General features: G+C 43.5%; 1 protein-coding gene across 1 annotated transcript in view; it reads left to right on the top strand.

Moving 5' to 3' along the window:
* The window catches only part of LOC132537638 (phospholipase B1, membrane-associated-like), a 35,414-nt gene extending 24,448 nt beyond the window's left edge, over positions 1-10,966 (top strand). The window contains exons 9-12 of the mRNA XM_060188575.1: positions 179-283; positions 5,857-5,952; positions 8,246-8,320; positions 10,596-10,966. Of these exons, the coding sequence (XP_060044558.1) occupies positions 179-283; positions 5,857-5,952; positions 8,246-8,320; positions 10,596-10,784 (465 nt within the window). The 3' untranslated portion in view covers positions 10,785-10,966. The remainder of the gene's footprint in view (positions 1-178; positions 284-5,856; positions 5,953-8,245; positions 8,321-10,595) is intronic.
* Positions 10,967-13,191: the final 2,225 nt, after the last annotated feature.

Consider the following 13,191-nt stretch of genomic DNA (forward strand, 5'->3'; position numbering starts at 1 on the left):
TTGGGTGCAGACTGAGCCCATGAAAGTACACACACACACACACACACACACACACACACACACTGTTAGGGGAGCCACATGAAGTCTCCTTTGTCTAGGGTAGGTTGTTCCTGTCCAAGGCAGCAGGGCTGGCCAGCCTTGTATGAGAGCTGAGCAGCCACTCTCTCCCCACCCCCAGACCACCATCTATAAATTGTCTACCTTGGAAGAGTTCCAAAATCGAGAGGACTTCACTGTTGTTGTGCAGCCGTTCTTACAAAAAATCTCTATTCCACGAGACAAGGTAAGTTGTGGTTGTTTCTGGGAGGCACATGTGCGCACTGTCTCAGGTGATACATTCCCTTCCCTGTGTGCAGACTGTTGCTTTTTTAATCAATTTAGTATTGTTTTAAAATACTGCATTAGGAGCATAGTTTCATACCAAATTGAACCCTTCACCTATTCTCCCTCCCCTAGTCTCTCTGCTAACCACCAGCTATCACAGCGTCTAATATTTCATTTGTTTACTTTTCTTTTTGCACATTCATTACAGTTCTCTGTTTCTGCATGAGTAAGACCATCTGGCATTGTCTTTTACTATTTATATAACTTAGTATTACACCTTCAGTTCCATTCATTTTTTTTCTTAAATTTAAAATGACTGATTACTATTCTATAGAGTATGTGTCCCATAATTTCATTTTTGTCCAGGCCATTTTTTGATTTGTGATTAGTAGTAGTTTACAAGGTCATAAGATCTCATGGAATAGTTCCACCACCAAGAGTTCTGTGCCTTCATGCTCCCAACAGTAGCCATCATAGTTTTCACAAAGTCTCAAAGATGGTTTACTTCCACTTTTTTTGAAGTCAATATGTTTCAATTCTTTGCATTCCTTTTTTTTTTTTGCCTCCAGGGTTATTGCTGGTGCTTGGTGCCTGCACTAGAATCCACTACTCCTGGAGGCCATTTATCCCATTTTGTTGCCCTTGTTGTTACCCTTGTTGTTGTCATTATTATTGTTGTCACTGCTGTTATTGTTGCTGGATAGGACAGAGAAATCCAAAGAGGAGGAGAAGATAGAGGAGGAGAGAAAGATAGACACCTGCAGACCTGCTTCACTGTTTGTGAAGCGATGTCCCTGCAAGTGGGGAGCCAGGAGCTCGAACTGGGATCCTTATGCCCATCCTTGCACTTCGCGCCATGTGCGCTTAACCCGCTGCACTGCCACCTGACCCCCAATTCTTTATATTCTACATATGAATGAAACCACTATGCATTCTCTCCAAAGGTGTACGAACAGTCCCTTTTTCTCCACAATCTCCCCAATGCCTGTCATTTCCTGCTTTGTTGATGTGTGATATACAAACGTGTTTTGCTGGTTACTGGGTTACCTGATTAACCTTGTATAATTTGTTTTTGATGTGTAGAAAGTTTTTTGTTTGATGCAGTTCCACTTATTTGCTCTTGTTTTCATTCCCTGTGCCCATGGGGTTGAGTATCCAAATACATCTTTTATGTGAAGGTCCTGTAGTACTTCAGTGATGTTACCCACTGTATTTTGCAGTTTCTGACCTTCTATCCATATGTTTGCCCATTTTGATCTGATTTTGGCATGTGGTGTTAAGTTTGAGGGTCTAGTTTCACTTTTCTACATGTAGCTGTCTAGTTTTGCCAGCATCATTTTTATCCTATTTTTATTTGTGATTAACAGTAGGTTACATGTTGTAAGATTATAGTGTACAATTCCCCACCACACCCACCACCAAAGTTCTGTGTCCCCACCCTCCCATCTCCAAAAGATCACCACCATAATTCTCATACATCTTAGAAATTGTTCCTACACCATTTGTTGAAGACTTTCTTTACTACATTGAATGTTTCTGGCCCCTCTGTCATATCCTAGGTGGTTGTCACATGCTAGGTGTGAGTTCATTTATATGTGTAAGTTCATTTCTGGGCTCTCAGTTTTTTCCATTGATCCAAGTGGCCATTTCTGCTCCTGAGCCATACTGTTCTAATTACTTTTTCTCTGCAGTATAAACTGAAGTTGGGGAGCATACCTTCAGGGTTTTTGTTTGTTTCTTTGTTTTGGTGAACTGTTCTCTTGACATGTGGTTGGATTCAGTTTTCCAAGATTTTGTTGATGATCTTGGCATCAGTGTTCATCAGGAATACTAGTTTTCTTTCTTGGTCAAGTCCTTTTCTACTTTAGGGATCAGGGTGATGTTAACCTCATAGAATATGTTTGGAAGAGACCTCTCTTCAGTTTTCTGGAAGAGTCTGAGAAAAATGATGTTAGTTCTTTTTTGAAGGACTTATAGAATTCATTTGTATCTTTCTTGCCAGGCTTGTGTCTTAGGAGAAAGACCAGGAACTCGTGGCAGAGTGGTAATACAATTCTTTATTCATGCAGGAGCCCCACAGTCGGGTGTGAGCATAGCGGGTTAAGCCATGTGGCGCCAAACCACAATGGCCAGCATCCGCCTCCCTGTCTGCACACCTGCCCTTCTCCAGGTCAGGACACGGAAAGAGGAAGAGAGAGAAACCAGAAACAGAAGTGGCTTTATAGAATAAAACCGGAAGTGGCAAGTTGAAAACAGAAATGGCTAGGAAAGGGGTGGAGAAAGGAAAAAGGCATGCTGGGAACTTCCTTAGCAATTGTTGCAAGGGTTTTAATTGGTGGGATTAATGTTACCCTGCAGGCAGGGTGGGTCTCGAGACAGAAAGAAGATAGATCAATGGCAGGGGAGGCTGGCTTAATGCCCGACATTTCTCTCCCCCTCTCTGTCTTCCCCTCCTCTCTCCATTTCTTTTTGTCCTATGCAACAACAATAATAACTACAACAAGAACAAGGGCAACAAAAGGGAATAAATAAATAAAATTTTTTAAAGAATTCATTTGTAAAGCCATCTGGACCTGGGTTTTTATTCTTGGGAAAGTTTTTGATTACTCATTCTATTTCTGTACTAGTGATTTGCCTGTTCAAGATACTCACTTCCTCTTGAGTTGATAAGCTTGGCTGGTGATAAGATGCTAGGAATGCATTAATTTAATTTCATTGAATCTGTCCAGTTTATTTGCATAGAGATATTCATAATATTCTTTTTATTTTAATTTATTTATGATATTCTTGTATGAGTCTTTGTATTGTCCCACCTTCAGTTGTAATTTCACCTATTTCATTCCTGGTTGTTTTTATCTCCCCTTCTCTCTCTGGTGACTCTAGCGAGTGGTTTATCTATTTTATTTGTCCTTTCAAAGAACCAGCTCTGAGTCTCATTAATCTTTTTTTATCTTTTTTTTAATTATCTTTATTTATTGCATAGAGACAGCCAGAAATCGAGAAGGAAGGTGGAGATAGAGAGGTTGAGAGACAGAAAGACACCTGCAGCCCTGCTTGTGAAGCTTTCCCCCTGCAGGTGGGGACCAGGGGCTCAAACCTGGGTCCTTGCACACTATAACATATGCGCTCAACTAAGTGTGCCACCGTTCAGCCCCAGGTTTCATTAATCTTATAAATCATCTTTCTGATTTCTATTTCACTAATTTATGCCTTCATTTTAATTATTTCCTTCCTCCTAATAACTTGTGTTTCTGTTGCTTCTTTGCTAGTTGTTTTAGTTGAGATCTTAGACAGTTTACTTGAGATCTTTGCTCTTTTTAAAAAATAATTATCTACCTATTTATTTGACAGAAATGAAATAAATTTGAGAGGTGAAGGAGAAACAGAGAGGTAGAGAGACAGAGAGATACCTGTAGCACTGCTTCACCATTTGTGAAGCATAGCCCCCTGCAAGTGGGGACCAGGGGCTTGAACCTGGGTCCTTACATGCTCTCTACCAGGTATGCCACCGCCTGGCCCTCTTTGCTCTTTGTTAACGTGGACTCATATTACTATGAACTTCCCTCTCAGAAATGCTTTTGTCAAGTCTCATAGATACTGATAGCTAGTCATTATTATTATTCCCCATGCAATTTTTAAGTTCTTTTTTTATTTCTTTGGTGGCCCACATGTTGTTCAGAAGCATATTACTTAGTCTCTGCATTTGGGAGTTCTTTTTTCTTTTGTGGTTGACTTCTAATTTCATATCTTTGTGGTCAGACAGATATTTTGTACAATTTCAGTATTCACTTAGAAAGCTGTCCAACATATAGTCAGTCCTTGAAAATGTTCTATGTGCACTTGAGAATTTTTATTCATCTTTTGGGATGAAGATTCTGTATATGTCTGATAAGTTCATCTGATCTATGACTTCATTTAAGGCCACTATTTCCTTGATGAGTTTTTCCCTGATTATCTGTCTCTTGCTGTGAGTGGTGTGTTAAAATCTAATACTATTATTGTTTTGCTGTGGCGTTAAGTACTTTTTTATATATTTGGATGTACCCATATTGGGAGCATATATAGTGATGATGGTTATGTTTTCTGACCAATAGGTAATGTCCATATTTGTCTCTTACTACCTTCTTTGACTGAAAGTCTATTTTATCTGCTAGCAGAATAGCTATTGCTATCATTTTCTTTCTGCATTATTGACTTGGGACACCTTGCTGCAGTCTGTCACTTGAGCTTCTGTTTGTCTTTCCTTCAGTTGTGTGTTTCTTGGAGACACTGAGCAAGTGAATTTTTTAAGTAATTTTTTTAAGAATTTCTTTTTTTAAGTTTTATTTAATTTTATTTTATTGGATAGGGCAGAGAGAAATTGAGAGTGGGGAGGAGAGAGAGGGAGAGAGAGAGAGAGAGAGAGAGAGAGACCTTCAGACCTGCTTCACCGCTTGTGAAGCTTTCCCCCCTGCAAATGGGGACTAGGGGCTTGAACCCATGTCCTTGTACATAGTAACATGTGCACTTAACCAGGTGCACCACCACCTGGCTCCTGGATTTTGATTTTTATCCACTAAGTCACTCTGAGTCATTTGAATGGTGAATTTAAACCATTTACATTTAGGGTGATTATCAATATATGTGGTTTACTTATGGCCATTCTGATTTCTGTTTCGAGGTTGTTTTATGTTCTTGATTACTTTCCTATTTGCTTCTGTCACTTTGCATGAACAGTGCTCTATAATGTTGTCATCTACTCCATTTATGTTCCATAGATATCTGTCTTGTATTTGATTTGTGGTTACTATGAGGTTTTGTGTCTAACTTATAATATCTACAACAGTCTTTTTTAAGTAGGTCATTATTCACCAACATTTGATTGTATGGCTATGTCCGTTTTTCCTCCCCTTCTCTATCTCTTTGTTCTTTCCAGTTGCTCGTTTGTGTTCCTACTTCTATTCTACCACTGGTCACCTCACTTAGAATTGGAATTCCTTTGCATCTTCTTTGCATGTGGGACTCTTTAAGTAATTTTTAAAATTTTATTATCTTTACTTATTGGATAATGACAGCCATAAATTGAAAAAGAGGGAGAGAGACAGAGGCAAACCTGAAACACTGTCTCACCACTTGTGAAGCTTTCCCTCTGCGGTGGGGACCGGGAATTTGCGCATTCTAACATGTGCACTCAACCAGGTGTGCCACCACTCCACCCCTTCAGTAATTTTTTAAAGGTGGGTTAATGGCATACAGTTCAGTTGTTGACACATGAGCAAAATTTCTCATCTCACCATGGAAAGTGTGTGAAAAACACCACCAATGTTTTTAATGCTTTGGTATGTCATTCCACTCTATCCTTGCTCTAGCAATGTAGCATGGATGTCTACCATTCATGTAGACAACATATAAGAAACACCCAGGGTTGGGGAGTTCTCCATCCCTGTACATGTCAAGTTGCAGCAGAGTTTCAAGGTTGAAAGGAGAAATTCTAAGGCCTCTAAAGGTAGGGTCCTTTTCCAAGGAAGATCAGTGCTTTGCCTTTGGTCACAGGATGGCACAATGGACAGTACCTTCTTCTCCGAAGACTGCTTCCACTTATCAGCACGCAGTCATGATCAGATGGCCATGGCGCTCTGGAACAACATGGTGAGTGTCTGTTTCCAAGAGGGCAGCCCCAGAGCATGAACTCTGTTCCCCACAATGTGTGACTTTCTGGCTTACATTATTCTTTCCTTTTTAAAGCTCAGAATCTTGGCCCCTAGGCAAACATCTCGGCTTGGGAGACAGCTTCTGGAGTAAAACACAAACCTGAATGTACATGAAGCCCTGGGTTTGATCCCAAGAACCATATGGGAGCATAATGGGCAGCATCAAAGGGCACACACCTTGTTGGGACTGACATTCTACTTACGTCTGTCTATCCCAGTAATACCCAGCACTCTAGGAGAATGACTTTGTCATCAAATCTCCTGGATGAAAATTATCAGGTTCAGTTCCTTACTGTATGAGCTTGATAAAATTATGTGTCTGGCCATTTATATCAGTCATCAGTCACTGTACAAAGACTTTTTTAAAGTGAAAATAAAACACAGTTCAGAAAACAGGTCATGTGCTTATACTGCCCAGCTCAGCAATCAACATTCAGCACACATCAGCCCATGACTGTCTCTCTGCACATCCCCACCTGACACACAGAGCTCCACAGCTGAATGCCCAGGCTGTCCCTCCTAACTGCAGTCCTTCCCAATGAGGACAAGGGGCCTTATGAAAGAAGTATCCATCTAGGGCCCACAGGCTTGTGTGTTCATGCCTTGCCTTGGCCATGCTTGGCAGATGACCTGCCCCTCCACAGTCAGCTCTGTCTTCACAGGCTTAAAAGCAACCCCAACAGCAGCCTCCTAGTGTGCAGAAGCACGCGAAATGTCTTTCCACTCCCCTGAATCCTTTTGATCTAGGCTCAATAGGCAGCTCAATCCCAATCCTGACCTGCATACACAGTCAGTTCTCTCCTGGTGACTGAGTCTACACTACCACTCCTTTGATTGCAGTTTTGATCCTGTTCCATCTCTGCCTACCACCACCTGTCAGCTCCTCCACTAGGCCCAGCAGCCTGCTCCACTGACAATATGGACTCTCTCTGTATCCACACCGGCACCTCCTCTCTAACAATAGCCCTTCTCACGAGAGATCAGCATCAGGTTTGACCTTGAGCCAGGCTCAAGGCCGACTTAGCCTTCTTTTGCTTTGGTTTTCCTCATGTGACATCTGTTCTGCCCACTCCCAGAAATTTCATCAGGCCCCATTATCCCAGAACTCTGAATTGCAGCCAAAATATCATTGAGCACCTTCTAGCCCCCATCCACAGCCATTTTTTTCCTCAACAACATTTGCCCAACAGAAATCCCCAGTGAAGCAATGTGTCTTTAGTGATTTTTTTTTTTAATCATCACCAGGTTTATCACTAGAACTTTGTTTTCCTCCTCCTTGTTACCTGGGGGTCAGGAACTGATGAAGTCAGGAAAGCAAGTTATAGGAGGCAGGGAAGCTAGACATTGAGGGCAAGTCAGCAAATGGCTGGCAGTACAAGTGTTCCAGCATTCTCGGGTCAGGGGCGGGCTACTGGCTTAAGATGTGGGAGCATGGGACAGGGTAGAGACCACAGTGGAAACATAGGCTCTTCATACAGAAGGTCCCAGTTTGATCCCCAGAGCCAGTAGACAGGAAGTACAGAAGGAAGGCAGGGAAAAAGCTAGGGAGATGGGAAGGAGGAAGGTGGTGAGGTCGGTAGGTAGGAGGCAGGAGCAGAACAAGCAGGTACAGCAGCTTCCCCTGTTCCTGATTACAGGGCTCCAGTATCCAAAGTCTTAGAAGAATTTCTCCCAGTTGTCATTTCTTCTGCAGACACTTCAGAAAATCTACTCATCTATAGGAAAAACTATGAAATAGCCAAATGAGAAGCCTTATTTCTTAAGTTTGACAAGCCAAGTATAGTAGCAGTGTTGTGGTAATTAATATGTTTCGTGTTCCTGGAATTAACGAGCTCATGTACTTCAAGAAGTTGGTCAGTATAATCAGCACCATGTTGTAAAATCGAAAGTGCACAGTGCCTGCAGTCGGTCACCCACTCAGGAAGCAGGAGAGGGAGGCGCTGGGCGCTGGCCCTGTCTCTCTGGAGCCTCAGTGTCCTCCCTCCCTGGTGAATCCAGGGCACAGACTCAGGGACCCACCTGCTCTGATGGACACTGACCTGCCGCTCAGTGAGTCAGAGTCCAGGCCCAGGTCCAGCCCCAGGCCGGGGGCGTCTGCTGAGAGTCTCGTGTCGTGGCTGGTCCCCACCTTGCCTTGCACAGAGAGGGAGTACACCATGTGAGATCCACTTCCCACGGGGAGATGCCTCCCAGCTCTGCAGAGAATCATGGTTCCCTTGTCTCTCTTTCAGTTGCAGCCAGTGGGCGAGAAGTCATCCTCCATTGACTTCAGCAGCACTGGAGACAAGCTCATCTGCCCCACTGCTGTGAGTAAATAACCAGGAAGCAGAGGCCTGAGGGCAGGGTGGGGTAGGTGGGAGGGGTGTCCTGACCACCTGGAGGCACTAAGGACCCTCTGGGGGGTTTATCACCACTCGCCTCCACTCACTGCATTTAGCATCACTGCTGCTTGGAGGAAAAATATTGTGTGTCAGAATCAGTGCTGAGGGCCATCTGGGCTGAAAAGGTCATCGAATACAGAGAGAAAGAGTTCTCATTCACTCCTTTCCCCAGTCCCTTCTTCCCACCCAGGGCTACTTCCAACACATGTATAATTGAGCTAGAGGGATGTTCTCAGTAGGAGGAAATTTTACCCCAATTTAACATTTGAAGTGGCTCCTCAAGAAGGGGAGTATGAATCAACCTGCCAATGTCCATGTCCAGCGCAGAAGCAATTACGGAAGCTAGAACTCCCACATTATGCCCCCCCAAAAAAATAAAAGAATTTTGGTCCATACTCCCAGAGGGATAAATGATAAAGGAAGATTACCACAGGAATCTGAACCCCCATTCCACTAGGACCAGTAGCATATGTCACAAGAAATCTTAGTGTGTGTGTGTGTGTGTGTGTGTGTGTGTGTGTGTTCACTTTCTATTTTATTTTATTTTTATTAGTGATTTAATACTGGTTTACACGATTATGTGGCACCAGGTGGTGGCACACCTGGTTGAGCACACATGTTACAAAATTATGAGACAATAGAGTATAATTCCACACTGTTCCCACCACCAGAGTTCTGTGTCCCCATTGCCACCACTGGAAACTGCAGTAGTTCTCCCAAGGTCACAGATAGGGGTTGACTATTATTTCTGTAACTCCATATTTATAGATATTTGTCTTTTTTTCCCTATGGTCCTGCCCTCCCTTCCTCTCTATGTCATACCGACAGCTATTGCTACTTCTGAATGCCCTTCCTTTTTATCTCTTCTTTCTCCGGGTCTTGGGGACTTGATGGAGTTGAAGTTCAGAGCCCTCTGGTCATCTTTTCCCCTTCTGAGCATATGAACCAACATTCTTTGGGGGGGCACAGAAGGTTGGAGTTCTGGCTCCTGTAATTGCTTCTCCAATAGACATGGGTGTTAGCTGGTCGATCCATACCCCAGCCTATTTCTATCTTTCCCTAGTGGGGTAGGGCTCTGGAGAAGTGAGACTCCAGGACGCATTGGTGAGGCTGTCTGCCAGAGATGTCAGGATGGAATCATTTGTATGCCATCACTGAAAGGGCAGAGAATCTAGAAAATACTAGAGGAAGTCAGGCACTGTTTCTCTTATCTAAGAGAGAAGAGGAAAAAAAGAAAGGACACTTAGAAATAGTAATAGGTATAAAGGTGACTTAGAAAGGAAAGAAAGATATAAAAAATTTAAAAAAGAAAAGAAGGGAAGGCAGGACAGTAGAAAAAATGAGCAAAAAATATATATAGCTATAGATACAGACATAAAGTCAACCCACATCTGTGACCTGCATTCAAAACTACTGCAGTTTTGAATGGAGGTAATGGGGACACAGAACTCTAGCAGTGAGAACACTGTGGAATTAAACCTTATTATCTTATAACTTTGTTAATAAATATTAAATTACTAATTAAAATTTTAAAGTGGTTCCTAAACAAATCCATAGTATTTTGCAAGAGCACTACTTCTAAACCACCTCCCCATGCCATCTTTTAATTGCCCATTTGAGAGAGGGAGAGGGAGAGAGAGGGAAAGGGAGGGGAAGAGAGAGAGGGAGGGGGTGGAGAGAGAGAAAGGTGGGGGTAGAGGGATACCAAAGCCTGTGTCTGTGTGGATCCACCGCCCATGGAGCTCCCTTGGTGCCAGTATTTGGAGCTCCCATGTAGTGCTGGGTCTCACACATGGACTCTGAGCCACCTTAGTAACAAAGCACTTGTCTGGGAGGGCCTATGTCAATTTCCAGCATCCTGATGGACCAGGAATACAGCAGACCTTCCCAGGGTGGGAGGATAGAACGAGCAATTCAGTGGTGGCTCATGACTTGTCAGAGGCAGAGCTCTACCTGCTTCCCAGGATTGTCCTCTATTGGTCACCTACCATTTCTCTACCTTTCAAACTCAGGCTGACAGGGCTGTAAGTGGGGGTGGGAGAGGAAACGGAGGCTTCCACTGAGCACTTTGCAGGTTTGTTGCAGTGCAGATAAAAAGGCTTTAGAAACAGGGGGGTCTGGAAATGGGCCAGGTGATGGGGATGGGGTCAGGAGGTGGCTGCTTTCAGTGGCGCTGATCCCCATTCTGTCTCCTCCACAGGCAAATCCCTACCTCTTCACCATAATGAACAGTGAGGCAACAGGAAAACTTCGGCTCATGTGGCTTTTCTGGACCATATTTGCATTAGTAGTATTTTTTATCTTTACATTTACTGTCTTACTGACACTGGTACTTCTAGAGAGGGAAAAAGCCAAGGTGGCGGTGGAGGAGACTTCTAGTGAAAGCTAGGCCTGCCAGGGGCACGGGGCTCCTCTTACGTTGCCAGCCATATTCCTCACCAGTCCTCCACCTCAAATACCAAGAGAGCGTTTGCTGGTAACGTAGGAGATGAAGGGACAGTTATGATATCTTGAAGCCTGGCCATACCCTTCAGGAATTGGCAAATTTAAATAAAGACCACAGCCAGTCTATTCTGGGTTAAGCCTCCTTTTTGTCCTCCATCTAATGTCGTCCACATGTGGGTGCTACTGCCTTTTGTCTCCTGTCTCAGCAAGAGTTGCCCAAGTGATGGCTCATCAGGTCAAGCCAGACCACCTGCAGAAGGTTCTGACCCAGCACTCATGACAGTCACACAACCTTCTGCTACAAGGCTGGAGCCCAGGTGAGGGGTAGGGTAGGAGCTGACAGGGCCCCACTGCATTACTCTGACACCTTGCTGTGGTACCTAGGCAGTGCCCACAAGTCTGTGGAAAACACTCTGCCTCTGCAGGACTGTGTGTGTCCTGCCTGGTTAATGGACAAAGGTCCTTCAAAATAAATAGATAAATAAAGCACAAGAAAGTTCAGGGTAGCATAGAATTCAGTCCTGGGCATTGTTTCTGACTATTTTGAGGATGACAAGAACTTCTTGGGAAAAGTTTCCTAGAAGAAACTATTTTGAAATATCATTTTTAAATGGAAGGAGAGAGTGATATGAATGTTCCCATATCTTCAATCTGAAAGTATCAAGGAGCTAAGCTGAGGAGGAACTCCTCTTCCTACATCACCACATTTCTGAGTAAAGGCTAGAACAAGCTTGACAGCACAGGTTGCGTTTCTTTAGCCCGTTTCATGGGAGAGGACCGAGCTTGCTCTTTTCCCAGTTTTCTTTTTAATTCTGCACAAAGCTTTGGGGGTGGAAGGATGGAAACTTTCTGAAAGTCAAAGTGGTCCATTGCACAGCTTTGGGGATGCGCTAAATGACACTTGTATTGTTTGTGAATTTCTCCTCAGTAAGAAGCTCACAGAGGTGGAGATAGTCACTGTCTGGCATGAGGCCCCAGGCTGGATCCCCACCACCACATGGCAGCACACCATGGATAGTGGAGCAGTCCAGTGTGTCTCTCCATCCTAAATGCCTCTCTGATCCTAAAGCTGAACACAACTGAGACTATAACTTAGAACCCCAGATGTAATATTTATATATGGCCTCCAGAGCTAGCTTCGCCACATAGCTGAGCCTCAGTCTTTCATGGAACTTGTCTTTAAGACTGGATCAAAGGAGCCAATAAATAGCTCACCCAGGAAAGTGCACACTTTATCACACACAATGACTCGGACTTGAGCCCCTTACTACGTGGGGATATCGTGCGTGGGGAAAGCTTCATAAGAGGCAGGTGGAGGGGTCGGGCAGTAGCGCAATGGGTTAAGTGCACGTGGCACAAAGCGCAAGGACAAGCGTAAGGATCCCGGTTCGAGCCCCTGGCTCCCCACCTGCAAGGGAGACGCTTCACAGGCAGTGAAGCAGGTCTGCAGGTTTCTGTCTTTCTCTCCCTGTCTTCCTCTCCTTTCTCCATTTCTCTCTGTCTTATTCAACAACAACGACATCAATAACAACAATAATAATAACCACAACAATGGTAAAAACAACCAAGGTAACAAAAGGGAAAAAATGGCCTCCAGGAGCAGTGGATTCATGGTGCAGGCACCGAGCCCCGGCAATAACCCTGGAGGGAAAAAAAAGAGGTAGGTAGTATTTCTCCTACTCTTTCTCTTCCTCTCTCTCTCTCTCTCTCCTGCTTAAAAAAAACTGCTAAAAGGTTTCCTGAGTCTGCCACATGCTTACATTGATGTGGGGTTTTGTCTCCTCTGTGATGTGTTGCCATCGATTCCAGATTGCTTCCAGGATTGTTTTGTGATAAAAGAGTAATGTAATAAATTTTCATCATGAAATTCTCATTCTTTAACAAAACAGAGACCTAGGTCCATTCTCAAGGGTCTTCTGGGCTTCAGTTTCTGTTTCTATATGAAAGGAACAGTAAAATTCTCCCTATTTAGTCCTATCAATCAAGAATTGGTAAGTGAATCATTCATTTTTATTATTTTTCATTATTGAGTATGTTTATAAGATTACAAGATTGCAGTGTATAGTTCCACACCATACCCACCACCAAGTTCTGTGTCCCCATCCTCCCACCTCCCAAAGATCACCACCAGAGTTCTTACAAGTCTTAAAAATGGTTTGTTTGCTTCTCTGTGTGTGTGTGTGTGTTTCAAGTTCATATGTATCTGATCTCTAAATTACACATGATCATCACCATAGTCCTTACAAGTCTTAGAAATGGTTTGTTTGTGTGTGTGTGTTTCAAGTTCGTATGTATCTGATCTCTAAATTACATGAGTGAAAACATCCAGTTGTTGTTAAAATTCGTATGCT

Source organism: Erinaceus europaeus, chromosome 3 (genome assembly GCF_950295315.1).
Source record: "Erinaceus europaeus chromosome 3, mEriEur2.1, whole genome shotgun sequence".
Classification (NCBI taxonomy): Eukaryota; Metazoa; Chordata; class Mammalia; order Eulipotyphla; family Erinaceidae; genus Erinaceus; species Erinaceus europaeus.